Raw genomic sequence first — 21,371 nt, forward strand, 5'->3', positions numbered from 1 at the left:
GTTTCTACTTCTTATGGATATTTCTTAATATGATAAGCAAGACATTATTGCTGAATCCCTAACAGATAATCTTGAAGAGAATTATCAACCACTTTTTATTTATCAATGATTTTTCAACTAATTTCTGGGAAAAGTAATCACTTAAAATGGGTCATTTTTAAGTTTCCATATCACTGCTTGTTTTCACTGGAAAAATCTTTACAAATCAGAGCCTCTAAATTGAGTAAAGTTCAAAACAGATAACTGAATAATGTCTCTCACAGATCTTTTTTTGACCAAGGAATTTACTCCACAGAATATATTAGATTCAGAAAGAGTTGCAGTGTCAATGACACTATTGGCAGCTGTGTTAACAGTTAAGGGCCTGGCTTTGTACAGCAATACAGTTATTAAATTTCTCCAGAGACCATGACTCATTAATCAAATATTCATACATCTCTGTAAATACACACTGAACAGAGAATACCCTCAGAGCTGAGTATCCCAATACAAGTGCTCTTTCATGTAACACTGACAAAATCCTGAGAACATGCGGTCATGTTTTGCATTTCTAATGCACTATGTACTCTTTAATACTCCATTTCCTAAAAACAGAACACAAATGATCTTACTGATGGCAAGTGTTAGAGGGTTACAATTAAAATTATTCCACTATTGCTTCATACCATCTTTTTTTAAAATGAGGACAGTGAATCAATTCTTCTGTTCTTTGTTTACCATCAAACAAGTAATTTTTTCCCAGGCGGATGAAGAAACCCAGGCCATGCTCCTATTAATACAAGAATTTGTATTAGCATGAAAACAACAAATCACTACTTAAACTAGGGAGGCCAAATAACTTAACATATTAGCAGACATGAACTTGCTATATTTTGCAAAGTCCTCAGTCTGTTTTCTACCACTGGGAGTTTTCCCCCTATTGTACAGTAACAAAAGGTCTTTCTCAATTGTGGTCTCTGGAAAATTGGGGTCTGAAGGCCAGGCAAAGAAGAGAGGGCTCAAACTGTCGCCTCATAAGGCTACTAAGATCAGGCTCTTCACCTCAGGGTAAGTAGGATGTACTACTTGAAGGGAAGAGAGAAAAGGAGCATCTTAACGAAAACTTCCCATCTATTTAGCAGTTTCTCAAACAACGGGAATCTGATTCTCAACACCAGTAAAACATAAGCAAAGCTGTCAAGTGTCTCTCATCTCTTCTTCAAACTCTTCAAACTGCCTGTGTCTTTATTCCCAGTTTTCCAAAATTCTGGCTACATTAGGTCAAAGGCTACCCTTCGACAGCTGGCCCCATTTTCATCCCCATCCAGCCCAGCCTTCCTCCACTCTATGTGCCATTTTCACTAGCGCCTGCTTCTCGGTCCTTTGGAACCTCTAACTCACTACCCTCCAGGGAAACCTAGAACAGCCTTTGGAATCAGGAGAGGTTTAAATCCCAGATCTGCAAATTATCAACTGTGCTAACCTGGCAAGTTACTGTATCTGAAATGTCAGTTTCCTCATCTGTAAAAGATGATAAAAATAACTAATATCCCAGGATCTTTGTGTAGATTAAATGAAATAATGTTTTTTATAAAATACTTGGTAAGTACCCAATAAATGGCAGCTGTTGCAATTGTTATCATCATTGCAATCATTAACCCTCTTTCTCTTCACACTGACTCAAACTTTTCTTTCCCTGACGATACTGATTCCCATCCAAACTCAACCAGCAGAGACTCCTCCTTCTATCTGAATCCCTCCCATTGTGGGGGGGAGGGGGAGGGTGGCTCTGCATTCCCGCTTCCAGGTGCTGCTCTGTCATCATCTCACACCCTCTCCTCCTGATGTGCATCCATCTACTTCAACACTAAAAATGCTCCAACTCCGGATTTCAGCCTGAACTTCTGCCTTGCCTATCATCCTCACGACCTTCTGTTATTCCGTTTCTCCCACTTCCTCACTTTAAAGCCTTTGGGAGCCTGGTAAAGTCTATGGGCCCATTCTCAATAAAATATTTTAAAATGTAAATGAAATGCACATGGTTACAAAGGGAATAGTTATGAAAATATTTTAAAATTTGATATATAGTAATATATTGGCTTCTTTATCAACACATTAATAAGTCCTAGCAGCAAGTCCTACCATAATTTCAAGGCAGTGTAAATATTTCAAGATAACCTCATTAACCATGGTACGAAAGAATTTATGATTTCTATGAGTTGCAAAGTCCTAGGTACTGCTAATATTACTATACTTTTTTGCCTACATTCTTAGTGGAAGGAAATGCTATGTTTTAGTTAGATGTTAATGAAAATAAAGATGTAATTTTTTTCACATCCAAGTTCACAGACCCTTGATTTCTACTCATGGATTCATCAGGTTAAGAACCTCTACATTAAATGACTTACTCTTCCTCAGCCCCACCTAAATTCACTAAGTTCATCCATAGACTCTACAGAATTATATTAAAGTAAAACAGACTCTAAGGATAGGGCTTGAGAAATCATCTTCAATTTTAAATCTTCATTTTTTTTTGTTTTTTGTGTTTTTTTTTTGCGGTACGCAGGCCTCTCACTGTTGTGGCCTCTCACGTTGCAGAGCACAGGCTCCGGACGCGCAGGCTCAGCGGCCATGGCTCACGGGCCCAGCCACTCCGGGGCATGTGGGATCTTCCCGGACCGGGGCACGAACCCGTGTCCCCTGCATCGGCAGGCAGACTCTCAACCACTGCACCACCACGGAAGCCCAAATCTTCATGTTTTAAAGTGTTAGAACTAAACCCCAGTTCTTCTGACTTCTATACCCTTTGTTTCTTCCTTCATACATCCTTGCTCCTGTGGCTCTCCTCCCAGGCATCTACCTACTTAAGTGTAAATTTCAGCCTGACCCTCAAGATCCTCAGTAATATAGCTTTGACATGTTTCATTCTTATCACTTATTCTTCTATCCACATCATTGCAGGATGTTTATTATCATCATTCCCTCACTAAATGCCACCAGTGCTCCCTGGTCAGTAGAACAACCAAAAGCAGCCACATTCACCTCAAACGTGCCCTATGGGGATAACCCTCCACCCCAACCCCATTTTCATTTAGAAAACATGTCCACAGACCCTGTCTCTGAGTCTTTGTGTTGTTTCCTTATTAGCCCCACTACTTACTTCACCACTGCCTATATACCAGACTTTTAGGGTTCATCTCAACTGACACCTCCTCCATGAAGACATTCCTAATCTCCATAACCAGATGTGAGCTCTCTTTTGAAATCAAATACAATTTTATTTTATAGAATTTCTATTATAATTCTTCTCTTCCCCTACAAAGTGTGACCATCTTTTGGTGTATTTTCCCCACGCTTAAGTAAATTTGTAAGCTTCCTGACAGAAGTGTCACTTTTTTACCTCAAGGTATTCTATAGAGCCCGACAGACACTCAATATTGGAGTGGAATTAAGAAGTTTTAGGGGGTTTGATTTCTTTTCTTTTCTTTTCTAACTCTTGTTCTTCAATGCCAGTTCCAAAAACAAAAAATCTACTCTTAAAGCCTTTTCAAATATTAAGACAGAGATGAATGAAATCTTGACAATAGTTTTAAAGGCTAACACTTATTGAGTACTCACTATGTGCCAGGCATTTTTCTAAGTGTTTTTACATGTTTCCTCACTTAATCCTCACAATTGCCCAATGTGATAGTTACTATTATCCATATTTTATAGATGAGATTAAGTTACTTGTTCAAGGCCATGTACATAGCTAGTAAGTGCTAAAGTCACAATTTGAACAGAGCCAGTCTGACTGTATAGTTTAACCAGTTCATTTATGCCATCTTCACGGTGGAACACTGGAACTTGACAGGGAAATTAAGTATCTGTTTTTCCCTAAATATAAGGATTCATAATTTTTTCCAAACTAGTAGTATTAAGTGAATACGTAAAGTCTTAGTTTTGAAACACTTGTTCTGGCTGTAATCTAGTGTAATTTGATATGCTCTTTTACAATATGACCATACCTATACGACCTATGTTTTGCATATTTTATTCCTTTGCAAACAAGTATCTTTGGTGTTTGGGGCCAACTCCATACTATGTGGAAATTCAATAACACTTTATGTTTTAAAAATAAAGACTGAAAAAAAAGAAGAAAAATTTTGCAGAAATTGACAAGCTGAAATTAATATGAAAATACAAGGTGTTCAGAATTGCCAAAATTATCTTGAAAAAGAACAAAGTTAGAGGACTCACACTTCTCAGTTTCAAAATTTACTACAAAGCTATAGTAATCAAGATAGCGTAGTACTGGATAAACAAGGACCTACTGTACAGCACAGAGAACTATATTCAATATCCTGTGACAAACCACAATGGAAAAGAATATGAAAAATTGTATAGAGATGTATAACTGAATCACTTTGCTGTACAGCAGAAACTAACACAACACTGTAAATCAACTATACGTCATATACATACGGCATGAGCATAAACATATAGATAAATGGAATAGAATTGAGAGTCCAGAAATAAACTCTTACATTTATGGTCAATTAATTTTCAATAAGAATGCCAAGACTATTCAATGGGGAAAGAACAGTCTTTTCAAGAAACAGTGCTGGGACAACTGGATGTCCACATGCAAAACAAGGAATTTGGACACCTGTCTCACACCATATACAAAAATCAATTCAAAATGGATTTAAAAACCTAAATGTAACAGCTAAAACCATAAAACTCTTAGAAAGAAGTACATAAATCTTTGTGATCGTGGATTAAACAATGGTTTCTTAAATATGACACCAAAAGCACAAGCAACCAAATAAAAAATAGAAAATAGATAAACTGGACTTTATTGGTGTTTCAAATGATACCATCAAGAAAGTAAAAAATCCACAGAATGGGAGAAAATGTTCTTAAATCATGTATATCTGATAAAGGACTTGTATCCAGAATATGCAAAGAACTCTTATAACTCAATACATATAAAGACAAATAAGCAATTTTAAAACGATCTAAGAATTTGAATACACACTTCTCCAAAGAAGATATACAAATGGCCACAAGCATATGAAAAGATGCTAAACATCCTTAGTCACTAAGAAAATGCAAATCAAAACCAGAATAATGTACCATTTTACACACACTGGATGGTTAAAATTAAAGACAATAAAAAGGGTTGGTGAGGAAGCAGAAAAATTGGAACCTTCATACATTGTTAATGGAATTGCAAAATGGTGCAGCCACTTTGGAAAACAATTTGGCAGTTCCTTAAATAGCTAAACACAGAGATTCCATATGACCAGCAATTCCATTCCTAGGCATATTCCCAGAAGAAAGGAAAATAAATGTCCACATAAAATCATATACACAAGTGTTCACAGAAGTGTTATTCATAATAGCCAGAAGTAGGAACAACCAAAATACCCATCAACTGATAAATAAACAAAATGTAGTATATCCATCTACTAAAATATTATTCAGTCACAAAAAAGAGTGAAGTGCTGATACATGCTACAATGTGGATAAATCTGAAAACATTATGTTAAGTGAAAGGAGTCAGCCACCAAAGGCCACATATGATTCCATGTATACGAAATGTCTGGAATAGGCAAATCCACACGAACAGAAAGTAAATTAGTTAATAGGTACAGGGTTTCTTTTTGGAGTAATGAGAATATTCTGGAATTTGAGAGTGGTGATCACTGTATAACTCTGCAAATATATCTAAAACCAATGAACTGTACACTTGAAAAGGGTGAATTACATCTCAATAAAGTTATTTTTTTAAAAAAACATGATACCACTTCATGCCCACTAGGATGGCTATAAATCAAAAAGACTAATATTAGACTTTCATATAATCTGATACTCTAAATGGCCTTTAATATTATAAAACTTGGACTTTTGAACATCAGCTGACAAAGAAGCACTATGAGCTCTGAGCTGATGCTGTGTGCCAGCTAATACCACAATCTTTGTGTAGCAGCTTATACAATATTAGATTTTATATTTCGTTTCCCCTTATTTTGTAAACATGACAGGAAAATAGAAAAAAGAAAGTGCTAAAACTCACGGTAAGAAATGTAGGTCTCAAACTTCATATAATTAATATAAAGATAGAAATAATCATCAGCCTCAATGAAATGCTCACTGGACTTTAAGTCAATCAACTGTATGTTTGACTATAAAAGAACAAAATAAAGAACATCTATGAAATGCTAGAACTCTAAGATTATGTCAAGACTATATGATTAAAATAATTTTATAATGTTTTTAATATTTCCATAATATTTTACACTCTCTGGGACAGAACCTTCCTTAAAATATTGTTTGAAAGCATCTATGGCTCAGTTCCTTCACATTCAGCTGTTTTAAGTGTTTACAGGAACACACTATGTACGAAAATAAGAGTCTCTCTCCAGGTCTCTCTCTCTAGACATGGGCTGGTAGCCACAATACTGGCCAAGCACAGTGAATCAGGTTTAGGAACCACATACAAGACACAGGAAAGACTACCATGCAAGTCAGAGAGACAATGTCATTACACAATAAGTGGTGGCTCTCTCCATCAAATAGAATGCAGTTAAATTTTAAAAATAAGAATCAAAATTCAACCTATTAAACACAAAATAGAAGACAATATAGACAAGTGAAAATACTATATTGAGGTAGCAGAAGTGTAGGGTGGATTTTTTTTCTATGATATCTAGTTAAAGTAACTTGGAAATAACTTAAATATGTATGTGTACCTCTCCATTAAAACTCCCTGATAACTTACTAGATAGAGTCCTAACTATGGACTCTCCTGACCTGCTCCATTATAGGATCATCCAAGTCTCAGGACTCCTTAATTGTCTCCTTAATCCCAGATCTAATTCCCCATCTTAGATTCATTAGCTATAATTTGATACAACTGAATTGATCAGAACAGCGCTGTATAAATAGCAAGTAGCTACAAGGATGCCACATTGTACAACTCCAGGAGTGCCATTCACATTACACTGAAAACAGTGCCCCCCTGGAGTTGTGCAACATGGCAGCCACATATCTACCTTTTGGTATCAGTCAGTATTTACTTTCTTCCAATGCCTACATCAAATTTTAAATCATCCCAGGGACTTCCGTGGTGGTCCAGTGGTAAAGAATCTGCCTTCCAATGCAGGGGACGTGAGTTCGATCCCTGGTCGGGGAACTAAGATCCCACATGCCGCAGGGCAAATAAGTCCGTGCACCACAACTACTGGGCTTGCATGCCTCAACAAGAGAGCCCGTGTGCCACAAACTACAGAGCCCACTTGCTCCGGAGCTCACAAACCCTGGAGCCCGCACGCCACAACTAAAGAGAAGCCTGTGCACCACAACTGGAGAGAGGCCCATGCACCTCAACAAAAGATCCCACGTGCCACAACTAAGACCCAACGCAGACAAAAAAAAGAAAGTAATAAATTAAATATTTTTTAAAAAAATTTTAAATCATCCCAGCCTTCAAGCCTTTTAAATTCATACTTTTTACCTGTGTCAGTTTGATATGGTGTATTTGCCTAGACACACTCAAAACTTGCTGTCAATAATTCTCTCATCCTTTTGTTATCAGACTTCTATTGGACTTCTAACTTTCCTCTCTTTACCTTTCCTGCTTATAAAATAACTTCTTTTAAAACCCATGAATTCCCAATTCTTATTATATTGTCTTAGTATAAAATATAAGTATTATATTTATACTTATTAATTTAATTTTCAATAACATTATAAATGAAAGATATTTCTCTGTAGAATTTTTGGGGGATTCATTCTTGAATGACAGCGGTATCTGGACTATTGACTTAAAATAGGGGAAAACTGAGTTTCTAAATTTCTGGAGGAATTGGTTAGAGGGTAGCACAATAATTTTTCTACCTAATACAAACATGTATTTTGTTTCCATTCTCCTAAAAATAAGATGACATTAACATATATATTTTTAGATATGTTTGCCCTTGGACAATGCTAAATCCTAAGGTTAACAGAATTTTTAATCTTCTAATGTTGTCTTCTCACTAATACAAATTCAATGGGGTTGGTTTAACGTAAAAACAGAAAAATGGATACCTCTGGGAAATTCTTTTGCATAGACTTACACTATAAAGGATCTTTTCATTCATTCACCAAATGATGACTCTCAAGATTGCCTGCTGGTGGTTAATACATTGACAAAAGGGGATTCAAAGTGTCAAATTTTATGAAGAAGAGAGAAAAGAAAACTTTGCCACCAAAAAGTCACATCAAAAATTTTTTAAATTCATTTCTGATACGTTAATGGTAAAATCTAGTATCTTAATATTGATGTCCAAATGGAGGATCCTCCTATCATAATTCTAACAGAACACCCACTTCAGAATCTTGTCTCTTTTTACTTTCTTTTATTCCAGGCTGAAAGAGATCATCCAATAGCTTTATTGACTGAGTTTACTGGCTGTCAGAACTTTAAATGAAATCTGTGTTCAAAACAAAGTCTGAAACCTCTATTCTAAATCTAATGATGTAGTTTTGTTGCTGTCTTTCCAGTAAAATATTAGCACAACTTTTGGCTCGTCCTTGGCTGAAGCTGATTTTTTTATTATTAATAGGCAAGATAAATCCATCAGCCTATCTCTCAATTTTCATGAATGCATGCATTCATTCATACATATTGTTGAATACTTTTTATATGCATATTATTCTAATAATTTCTGATCCTAACCATTTATTCTCAGTCATGGGGATGATTGTATTGTAAGATCTGTCTTGTCTGTGCAATATTCTGAGTATTTTCAATATAATGCAATGTAAAGGAAGTTTCTCCCTCCTCTCACCTCAACTTTGTCCAGGTGTAATTTTATCTCATCCCCAAATATGCTGTGAAAATAACAGAATGCTATTCTGTAATTCTAAGCTTGTATATAGTCCTTGTAAGAGAACACTTACAGTCAGTTCTGATTTGTTTGAAGATATGGTGCTCTCATTTGATGTGTTTGTTGTAGAATCCTGTGACTACTGCAGGTGTATAGGAACAACAAATTGCAGTACTTTAGACGAGGGAGCTGCAGTGTATAAAATCAGGCATACCACTGGCTTCTTGTTGTACCTGTACTGCTTTCGCATTCTACGAAAATCAGTACCATACTTAACTTGTCCAGATTTCATCTAGGGTAAAGGAAAATTTTAGATTACTGACTATTTTTTGAATTCAATAAAATATCTTCACCAGGAAATGCCAAACCTGATTTCTCTCATCAGGCATACCAAAGCAATCTATCTGCCCACCCTCTTTCAGTTTTGCATGTAACTCTAAACCTAACAAATAGGCTTCCTGAAGGGAAAATATCAATGACTTTAAATGATACCCAATTTTATGTCTTTATAAGTCACCTTTTCACACTGAAACATGGAAGCTTCATAAACTAAGTTAATACTTGCTTTCAAAGCAACAATATTATTTGCCTTCATTATAAATAAACAGAATTCATTTGAGACAATGATTTTTCAAATGAAAGGATTAAAATAATCCCATTAAAACCAAAACAAAGGCATTTTAAGTTCTTACATCTTTATTAAAGTACTTATTTTATAAACCTGGCTCAATAATAACTCATACTTTTATATCACATATTTGCCTTTAAGCAATACATAACACACTTAAGGCAGATTTACCTTATAGATGGCCACTGCACTGATTTATACAAATAGCAAAAATCACATGGAGGAGCATCTACTGATATCTTTCCTGGTACTTATCTTTAGATTTTAAAACTGCATAATAAGTAGAGTTTCCATAAAATTTCATTTTTGAGATAGGAAACAAACAATTTTGCCTTTATCTGTTAGATTGGATGTACTTATTAGTAATAACATAACCTTTAAATCTGTAGGGAAAACCAATACTTTACCTTCACTGCTCAGACAAGGCTCAACAGCAAGTAAAATGAGGTGCCACTGTAAAATCATATTGCTAAGTATTACCTTAACTCAAAATTCTGCTTATGTAATTATATCATATCACAGCTAAAAATTACTATTTAATATATCAAGATACATCCAAAAGCATCCTTTGGTTGCATTAATATCAGGAGGCTTAGGCAGCACTGAAGATTCATTCTCTGCTCTTCTGGTCATTAGTATAATCTGAAGCTTTTGAAACTATTTGGTGATCCTATTTTGGGGCCCAATATCACAAAACCTTCAGGAGAATACTGGACCCAGGTGGAAGAATTTGAAGACTGGAAGACTTGCAGTTAAGGTAGAGTTATCATTAGCAGATCTTAGGGAAACAGGAATGCAGCCAGAATCACTTGATATTTATTAGAAATCAAGATTCACTGAATCATTTCTCTTTCAAAAAAATATCTTTAAAACTTGTATATTTTCAAATGTTCTTTTTTTAAAGAACATATAAAATTAAGGTATTTGTGAAAATAAACCAGTTTCAAGTATACTTGTTTCTCTTCATTTTGCTTCCTTCAAAGGATTTCTTCTCATCAAGCACAAATGTGCTAATCTTTACAGCAAGACAAACTCTTCTGTGCTAAATCTTTTTAATCTTTTCTTTTCATCCTCTGAGAAAAGGTCTTCTTCATTGGCTGTAGTAGATGTAAAATCATAGTCTCTGGAATGACCATTTACAAAAGTAAATAAGGGATATTTCTCCTTAGAAGAAATTTTCAGCATCTGTAACAGAAAGAACAGAAGAATCCCTTATTGGATGCAATAGTACACAGTAGGACCACATGATGAAATCTAATGTTTTAGCCCTGAATCTCTCTTGTTAGCTTCTCTCATTTACATTTATCCAGTGCTACTGCTTTACTGTTCTGGCTAAAAGACAAAAGTTGATCAGCATTGTATAGTTTATTTATCGCTAAATACCTACTTCCCCATTAGGATTAGACCATCAGAAATTAACTATATTACCATTCCTACCCAAAACCCCCCAAAGTAAAGTCTTTTGGTCACATTTGTTTGAAGGCTTACTAGTGAGTTAAGATTTATCTTCTATTGGTGGTAACAGACAATAAAACAAAATGGTATCACTGATTATGGTAAAATACTGTGAATGACTGTTTAGTACCATAACACAGAAAAAAAAATTAAACTAAGTCAAAAGGTCCATTCTAATCTCACTTCTACAACTTAACTTTGATGTGATCTTTGACAAATCACTCTACCTGAGTATCACCTATAAAACTGGGCAAAAGTTATCGAATCTCCTTATCTCAGAGAAATGTTAGGATGACCAAAAGCAATAAAAAGTTATTTTTTAAAATCAAGTTTGGTCTTTTCAAAGATTTCTATATTAAAAAAAATATATTTCTGCAATAATCTAGTTAAGATGAAAAACAGTATTCTTATACACAGTAACAATCCACACTTTACATATTACCTTCTAAAGTTACATTACACAATTTAGAAGTAAAATAAGTAATATCTGGAATTTTGTGAGAACACCAACAACCTTTATATAACCTCTGTCAATTTGGGATTCGTTGACAAGCCAACAACCCATTCTAAACCATTTAAATATTTCCGTTAAACAAAGTCTATTAAAAAATTAAAACAATTTTCATTTTAAGGTGAACAAAAATTTTTGAGTGAAGGATGTTTTTATAGAAATAAACATTTCTATAGGTAACCAGGACTTATAAGAAGGATTCTGAAAAGTTTATGTGAGTTACAAAGAATGCTGAAAAAATATCAATAGTACTTATACATCATTAATCATGATCAATTAAATATAATTTAAGGATAATTTTAGCAGTAAAAACTAAATTCTCCCAAATGTTGATATTCAACTGAAGGCTCATCAAATTCTTATATATTACATTTATAGATTCTCTTGGCGAAAATAAATATGTAGCCCTAGGATATAGATACAATGTTAAATTTAAAATATTTCAATGAGACAGTTAATATGAAATCCATTTTCTAATTGAGTGGAAATGAACCATTTAAAAACAATCAAGTACTTAAAAAACCAGATGTGATGAAATATGATTGATCCTATAATTCATATTCTGCTCCTGCTTTTTACACTTCTCAAATTCATTTAACTTATATTCTAAAAAAAAAAGGTAGAGAGAAGGGCAAAAATGTGGAAATGAAAAGTAAGAGACAGAGGGGGCCGGCATCTGATCAATCACCTTTCACCTCCAGCCAATGGCTGGAATACAGTCCAAAATTGTTACCATTTTATATTCATTTAACATCACTTATAAAAGTCCAGTATCTAACAAGCAGGTATCATTGTATCATTTTCAACTCAACACGCAAAGCTAACATTATCATGTCTTCATCCTTTCTTTCAAAATCAAGACGCCTTTCAAATGCTTTTCAAAGCTCTAAGCACCATATCAAGAATTTTTTAGACTTTTTTTTATAAAGAATAACCATTGATTTGAACTTCTATTAGAAGGGAAAAGTTTAGTTTTCTTTTTTATACTACAAAATAGGATGCACTGTCAAAACATTAAGGTCCCTCCATAATGGATAATATAAAATCTGCACAAAGAAAATTCGGAATTAGGTTATCTATATGACTTGGGGTATTATATCAATTGAGATATTATACAAAATAAAGATAATGAAAGACATTTAATAACTTGGGGAAATATTTAATATTTTGTTGTATTTCCTTCTAGATTTTTTAAAGTACATGTTTAAAATTACTTTAACAAAACTGAGATTAAATTTTATATATAGTGTTTATCCTGTTTTTCCTTTAACATTACATAATAAATACTGAACTACAATCCTCCAGCCTGTGGAATGAAAACCACATTCACAGAAAGATAGACAAAATGAAAAGGCAGAGGACTATGTATCAGATGAGGGAATAAGATAAAACCCCGAAAAACAACTAAATGAAGTGGATAGAGGTAACCTTCCAGAAAAAGAATTCAGAATAATGATAGTGAACATGGTCCTAGACCTTGAAAAAGAACGGAGGCAAAGACTGAGAAGATGCAAGAAATGTTTAACAAAGATCTAGAAGAATTAAAGAACAAACAAACAGAGATGAACAAACCAACATTTGAAAACAAAAATACACTAGACAGCATCAATAGCAGAATAACTGAGGTAGAAGAATGGATAAGTGACCTGGAAGACAGAATGGTGGAATTCATTGCTGTGGAACAGAATAAAGAAAAAAGAATGAAAATAAATGAAGACAGCCTAAGAGACCTCTGGGACAACATTAAATGCACTAACATTCACATTATAGGGGTCCCAGAAGAAGAGAGAGAGAAAGGACCAGAGAAAATATTTGAAGAGATTATAGTCAAAAACTTCCCTAACATGGGAAAGGAAACAGCCAGCAAGCCCAGGAAGTGCTGAGAGTACCAGGCAGGATAAACCCAAGGAGAAACATGCCAAGACACATAGTAATCAAATTGACAAAAATTAAACACAAAGAGAAATTATTGAAAGCAGCAAGGGAAAAACAACAAATAACATACAAGGGAACTCCCATTAGGTTAACAGCTGATTTCTCAGCAGAAACTCTACAAGCCAGAAGGGAATGGTATGATATATTTAAAGAGAGGGAGGAACCTACAACCAAGATGATTCTACCCGGCAAGGATCTCATTCAGATTCGATGGAGAAATCAAAAGCTTTACAGACAAGCAAAAGCAAAGAGAATTCAGCACCACCAAACTAGCTCTAAAACAAATGCTAAAGGAACTTCTCTAAGTGGGAAACACAAGAGAAGAAAAGGACCTACAAAAACAAACCCAAAACAATTAAGAAAATGGTAATAGGAACATACATGTCCATAATTACCTTAAATATGAATGGATTAAATGCTCCAACCAAAAGACACAGGCTTGCTGAATAGATACAAATACAAGACGCATATATACGCTGTTTATAGGAGACCCACTGCAGACCTAGGGACACATACAGACTGAAAGTAAGGGGATGAAAAAATTTTCCATGCAAATGGAAATCAAAAGAAAGCTGGAGTAGCAATACTCATATCAGACAAAATAGACTTTAAAATAAAGAATGTTACAAGAGACAAGGACGGATACTACATAATGACCAAGGGATCAATCCAAGAACATATAACAATTATAAATATATATGCAACCAACATAGGAGCACTTCAATACATAAGGCAAATGCTAACAGCTATAAAAGAGGAAATTGACAGTAACACAGTAATAGTGGGGTAACCTAACACCTCACTTACACCTGTGCACAGATCATCCAGACAGAAAATAAATAAGAAAACACAAGCTTTAAACGACACAACAGACCACACAGATTTAACTAATATTTATAGGACATTCCATCTGAAAACAGCAGATTACACTTTCGTCTCAAGTGCGCACAGAACATTCTCCAGGATAGATCACATCTTGGGTCACAGATCAAGCCTTGGTAAATTTAAGAAAATTGAAATCTAACAAGCATCTTTTCCGACCACAATGCTATGAGAATAGAAATAAATTACAGGGAAGAAAACATAAAAAAACACAAACACATGGAGGCTAAACAATACATTACTAAATAACCAAGAGATCACTGAAGAAATCAAAGAGGAAGTCAGAAAGTACCTAGAGACAAATGACAATGAAAACACAATGATCCAAAACCTATGGGATGCGGCAAAGGAAGTTCTAAGAGGGAAGTTTATAGCAATAAAATCCTACCTCAAGAAACAAGAAAAATCCCAAATAAACAATCTAAACTTACACCTAAAGGAACTAGAGCGAGAAGAACAAACAAAACCCAAAGTCAGCAGAAGGAAAGAAATCATAAAGATCAGAGCAGAAATAAATGAAATAGAAACAAAGAAAACAATAGCAAAGATCAATAAAACTAAAAGCCGGTTCTTTGAGAAGATAAACAAAATTGATAAACCTTTAGCCAGACTCATCAAGAAGAAGAGGGAGAGGACTCAAATAAATAAAATTAGAAATGAAAAAGGAGAAGTTACAATGGACCCCAAAGAAATACAAAGCATCATAAGAGACTACTACAAGCAACTCTATGCCAATAAAATGGACAGCCTGGAAGAAATGGACAAATTTTTAGAAAAGCACAACCTTACCAGACTGAACCAGGAAGAAATAGAAAATATAAACAGACCAATCACAAGCACTGAAAGTGAAACTGTGATTAAAAATGTTCCAACAGGGCTTCCCTGGTGGTGCAGTGGTTGAGAGTCCGCCTGCCGGTGCAGGGGACACAGGTTCGTGCCCCGGTCTGGGAAGATCCCACATGCCGCGGAGCAGCTGGGCCCATGAGCCATGGCCGCTGAGCCTGCGCGTCTGGAGCCTGTGCTCCACAACGGGAGTGGCCACAATAGTGAGAGGCCCACGTACCGCAAAAAAAAAAAAAAAAAAATGTTCCAACAAACAAAAGCCCAGGACCAGATGGCTTCACAGGCAAATTCTATCAAACATTTAGAGGAGCGCTAACACCTAAGTTTCTCAAACTCTTCCAAAATATATCAGAGGGAGGAACACTCCCAAACTCATTCTACGAGGCCACCACCACCCTGATACCAAAACCAGACAAAGATGTTACCAAAGAAGAAAACTATAGGCCAATATCACTGATGAATATAGATGCAAAAATCCTCAACAAAATACTAGCAAACAGAATCCAACAGCACATTAAAAGGATCATACACCATGACAGTGGGATTTATCCCAGGGATGCAAGGATTCTTCAATATATGCAAATCAATCAATGTGATATAGCTGATCCACTTTGTTATACAGCAGAAACTAACACAACATTGTAAAGCAATTATACTCCAATAGAAATGTTAAAAAAAATCAATGTGATACACCAATATTAATAAACTGAAGAATAAAAACCAAATGATCATCTCAATAAATGCAGAAAAAGCTTTTCACAAAATTCAACACCTATTTATGATTAAAAACTCTCCAGGGAGTGGGCACAGAGGGACCCTACATCAACGTAATAAAGCCCATATATTACAAACACACAGCAAACACCATTCTCAAAGGTGAAAAACTGAAAGCATTTCCTCTAAGATCAGAAACAAGAAAAGGATGTCCACTCTCGCCACTATTATTCAGCACAGTTTTGGAAGTCCTGGCCACGGCAATCAGAGAAGCAAAAGAAATAAATGGAATACAAATTGGAAAAGAAGAAGTAAAACTGTCATTGTTTGCAGATGACATGATACTATACAAAGAGAATCATAAAGATGCCCCCAGAAAACTACTAGAGTTAATCAATGAATTTGGTAAAGTAGCAGGATACAAAATTAATGCACAGAAATCTCTGGCATTCCTACACACTAATGATGAAAAATCTGAAAGTGAAGTTAAGAAAACACTCCCATTTACCACTGCAACAAAAAGAATAAAATATCTAGGAATAAACCTACCTAAGGAGACAAAAGACCTGTATGCAGAAAATTATAAGACACTGATGAAAGAAATTAAAGATGATACAAACAGATGGAGAGATACACCATGTTCTTGGATTGGAAGAATCAACATTGTGAAAATGACTCTACTACCCAAAGCAATCTACAGATTCAATGCAATCCCCATCAAACTACCACTGGCATTTTTCACAGATTTGAACAAAAAATTTCACAATTTTTATGAAAACACAAAAAAACCCATATAACCAAAGCAATCTTGAGAAAGAAAAACGGAGCTGGAGGAATAAGGCTCCCTGACTTCAGACTATACTACAAAGCTACAGTAATCAAGACAGTATGGTACTGGCACAAAAACAGAAAGATAGATCAATGGAACAGGATAGAAAGCACAGAGATACACCCACACACCTGTGGTCATCTTATCTTTGATAAAGGAGGCAAGAATATAAAATGGAGAAGAGACAGCCTCTTCAATAAGCAGTGCTGGGAAAACTAGACAGCTACATGTAAAGGAATGAAATTAGAACACTCCCTAACAACATAAACAAAAATAAACTCAAAATGGATTAAAGACCTAAATGTAAGGCCAGACACTATCAAACTCTTAGAGGAAAACATAGGCAGAACACTCTATGACATAAATCACAGCAAGGTCCTTTTTGACCCACCTCCTAGAGAAATGGAAATAAAAACAAAAATAAACAAATGAGACCTAATGAAACTTAAAAGCTTTTGCACAGCAAAGGGCAACATAAACAAGACCAAAAGACAACCGTCAGAATGCGAGAAAATATTTGCAAATAAAGCAACTGACAAAGGATTAATCTTCAAAATTTACAAGCAGCTCATGCAGCTCAATATCAAATAAACAAACAACCCAATCCAAAAATGGGCAGAAGATCTAAAAAGACATTTCTCCAAAGAAAATATACAGATTGCCAACAAACACATGAAAGAATGCTCAACATCATTAATCGTTAGAGAAATGCAAATCAAAACTACAATGAGGTATCATCTCACAGCAGTCAGAATGGCCATCATCAAAAAATCTACAAACAATAAATGCTGGAGAGGGTGTGGAGAAAGAGGAACCCTCTGGCACTGCTGGTGGCAATGTAAATTGATACAGCCACTATGGAGAGCAGTATGGAGGTTCCTTAAAAAACTACAAATAGAACTACCATATGACCCAGCAATCCCACTACTGGGCACATACCCTGAGAAAACCATAATTCAAAAAGAGCCATGCACCACAATGTTCCTTGCAGCTCTATTTACAATAGTCTGGACATGGAAGCAACCTAAGTGTCCATCAACAGATGAATGGATAAAGAAGATGTGGCACATATATACAATGGAATATTACTCAGCCATAAAAGGAAACAAAATTGAGTTATTTGTAGTGAGGTGGATGGACCTAGAGTCTGTCATACACAGTGAAGTAAGTCAGAAAGAGAAAAACAAATACTGTGTGCTAACACATATATACGGAATCTAAAAAACAGAACCAAAAAAAAGGTCATGAAGAACTAGAGGCAAGACAGGAATAAAGACACAGACCTACTAGAGAATGGACTTGAGGATACGAGGCGGGGCAAGGGTAAGCTGGGACAAAGTGAGAGAGTGGCATGGACATATATACACTATCAAATGTAAAACAGATAGCTAGTGGGAAGCAGCTGCATAGCACAGGGAGATCAGCTCAGTGCTTTGTGAGCACCTAGAGGGGTGGGATAGGGAGGGTGGGAGGGAGGGAGACGCAAGAGGGAAGAGATATGGGGATATATGTATATGTATAACTGATTCACTTTGTTATAAAGCAGAAACTAACACACCATTGTAAAGCAATTATACTCCAATAAAGATGTTTAAATAAATAAATAAATAAATAAATAAATAAATAAATAAATAAATATAATAAATAAAATAAAAAAGTCACAGGGACGTATTCTACACCATGGGGAATATAGTCTATAATACTGTAATTACTCTGTATGGTGACAGATGGTAACTGGACTTATCATGGTGATCACTGCATAATGTGTAAAAATACTGAATCACCATGTTGTACAACTGAAACTAGTCTAATATTGTATGTCAATTATAATTCAATATAAAAAAGAAAAAACACAATTATTAAAAAAAGAAAGAAAAAAGATTAGAAGGAAATGAATTGTAGTGCTAATCTAAAATGGCAGCATCCTAGGTGAAAGGCCTATACACTGAAAACTATAAAACTCTCATAAAGGAAACTGAAGATGATTTAAAGAAATGGAAAGATATCTCATGCTCTTGGATTGACAGAATTAATATTGTTAAAAGGCTGTACTACTCAAAGCAATCTACAGATTTAATGCAATCCCTATCATATTATCCAAGACATTTTTCACAGAACTAGAACAAATAATACTAAAATTTATATGGAACCACAAAAGACCCAGAGTTGCCAAAGCATTCCTCAGGGAAAAGAACAAAGCTGGAGGCAAAACCCTCCCAGACTTCAGACAATACTACAAAGCTACAGTAAACAAAACAGCATGGTATTGGCCCACAGACACATAGATCGATGGAACAGAATAGAGAGCCCAGAAGTAAACCCACACACCTACTGTCAATTAATCTATAACAAAGGAAGCAAGAATATACAATGGAGAAAAGACAATCTCTTCAGCAAGTGGTGCTGGGAAAGCTGGACAGCCTCACATAAATCAGTGAAATTAGAACACTCCCTCAAACGATATACAAAACAAAATCAAAATGTCTTAAAGACCTAAATACAGGACATGACACCATAAAACTCCCAGAAGAGAACATAGACAAAACACTCTTCGACATAAATCATAGCAATATTTTCTTAGATCAGTCTCCCAAGACAAAAGAAATAAGAGCAAAAGTAAACAAATGGGACCTAAACAAACTTATAAGCTTTTGCACAGCAAAGGAAACCATCAACAAAATTAAAAGACAACCTACAGAATGGGAGAAAATATTTGCAAACGATGCACCTGACAAAGGGTTAATATCTAAAATATACAAACAGCTCATACTACTCAACATCAAAACAAACAACCCAATCAAAAAATGGGGGGAAAACCTAAATAGTTGTTTCTTTAAAGAAGACATGCCGATTGGCCAACAGGTATATGAAAAGATGTTCAACATCTGTACCTCAATAAATAAATAAACAAACAACAAGGTCCTACTGTACAGCACAGGGAACTATATTCAATATCCTGTGATAAACCATAATGGAAAAGAATACAAAAAAGTATATATATGTACAACTGAGAATATACATGTATAAAAGAATATATATACATATATAAGTACAACTGTACAGCAGACATTAAGGTAACATTGTAAATCAACTATACTTCAAAAAATTCAATAAATAAATAAATACATGTTTTAAAACGTAGTATACTGTAGTTCTCGCTTCGGCAGCACATATACTAAAATTGGAACGATACAGAGAAGATTAGCACGGTCCCTGCTCAAGGATGACAGGCAAATTTGTGAAGCGTTCCATATTTTTCTTATTCAACATAGTTCTGGAAGTTTCAGTCACAGCAATCAGAGAAGAAAAGGAAATAAAAGGAATCCAAATTGGAAAAGAAGAAGTAAAGCTGTCACTGTTTGCAGATGACATGATACTATACATAGAGAATCCTAAAGATGCTACCAGAAAACTGCTAGAGCTAATCAATGAATTTGGTAAAGTAGCAGGATACAAAATTAATGCACAGAAATCTCTGGCATTCCTATACACTAATGATGAAAAATCTGAAAGTAAAATCAAGAAAACACTCCCATTTACCATTGCAACAAAATGAATAAAGTATCTAGGAATAAACCTACCTAAGGAGACAAAAGACCTGTATGCAGAAAGCTGTAAGACACTGATGAAAGAAATTAAAGATGATACAAAGAGATGGAGAGATATACCATGTTCTTGGATTGGAAGAATCAACATTGTGAAAATGACTCTACTACCCAAAGCAATCTACAGATTCAATGCAATCCCTATCAAACTATCACTGGCATTTTTCACGGAACTAGAACAAAAAATTTCACAATTTGTATGAAAACACAAAAGACCCCGAATAGCCAAAGCAATCTTGAGAACGAAAAACGGAGCTGGAGGAATCAGGCTCCCTGACTTCAGACTATACTACAAAGCTACAGTAATCAAGATAGCATGGTACTGGCACAAAAACAGAAAGATAGATCAATGGAACAGGATAGAAAGTCCAGAGATAAACCCACGCACATATGGTCACCTTATCTTTGATAAAGGAGGCAGGAATGTACAGTGGAGAAAGGACAGCCTATTCAATAAGTGGTGCTGGGAAAACTGGACAGGTACATGTAAAAGTATGAGATTAGATCACTCCCTAACACCATACACAAAAATAAGCTCAAAATGGATTAAAGACCTAAATGTAAGGCCAGACACTATCAAACTCTTAGAGGAAAACATAGGCAGAACACTCTATGACATAAATCACAGCAAGGTCCTTTTTGACCCACCTCCTAGAGAAATGGAAATAAAAACAAAAATAAACAAATGGGACCTAATGAAACTTCAAAGCTTTTGCACAGCAAAGTAAACCATAAACAAGACCAAAAGACAACCCTCAGAATGGGAGAAAATATTTGCAAATGAAGCAACTGACAAAGGATTCATCTCCAAACTTTACAAGCAGCTCATGCAGCTCAATAATAAAAAAACAAACAACCCAATCCAAAAATGGTCAGAAGACCTAAATAGACATTTCCCCAAAGAAGATATACAGACTGCCAACAAACACATGAAAGAATGCTCAACATCACTAATCATTAGAGAAATGCAAATCAAAACTACAATGAGATATCATCTCACAGCAGTCAGAATGGCCATCATCAAAAAATCTACAAACAATAAATGCTGGAGAGGGTGTGGAGAAAAAGGAACCCTCTGGCACTGTTGGTGGCAATGTAAATTGATACAGCCACTATGGAGAGCAGTATGGAG

The 21,371-nt window shown here is 35.2% G+C and overlaps 1 protein-coding gene and 1 non-coding gene across 10 annotated transcripts in view; one reads left to right on the top strand and one right to left on the bottom strand.

Annotated features, from left to right (window-relative positions):
* The window catches only part of ATG4C (autophagy related 4C cysteine peptidase), a 135,883-nt gene that overhangs the window by 36,524 nt on the left and 77,988 nt on the right, over window positions 1-21,371 (bottom strand). For 4 of the 9 annotated variants that reach the window (XR_012324496.1, XR_012324498.1, XR_012324506.1 and 1 more), the window contains exons 11-12: window positions 10,419-10,650; window positions 8,911-9,129 (exon numbers count right to left, since the gene is read on the bottom strand). Coding sequence is in view for 3 of the 9 variants with exons in the window: in XM_033865606.2 (XP_033721497.1) it covers window positions 10,483-10,650 (168 nt within the window). In the remaining 6 variants the exon portion in view is untranslated. Of the gene's footprint in view, window positions 1-4,799; window positions 6,150-8,910; window positions 9,130-9,515; window positions 10,651-21,371 lie in introns of those variants that run through there. The other 5 variants (XM_033865606.2, XM_019919961.3, XM_019919962.3 and 2 more) reach the window with 3 other exon arrangements.
* Window positions 19,786-19,892, top strand: LOC117309669 (U6 spliceosomal RNA). The gene has a single exon (XR_004523977.1). It is a non-coding gene; the product is annotated as a U6 spliceosomal RNA (small nuclear RNA).

This window comes from Tursiops truncatus, chromosome 1 (genome assembly GCF_011762595.2).
Source record: "Tursiops truncatus isolate mTurTru1 chromosome 1, mTurTru1.mat.Y, whole genome shotgun sequence".
Taxonomy (NCBI): Eukaryota; Metazoa; Chordata; class Mammalia; order Artiodactyla; family Delphinidae; genus Tursiops; species Tursiops truncatus.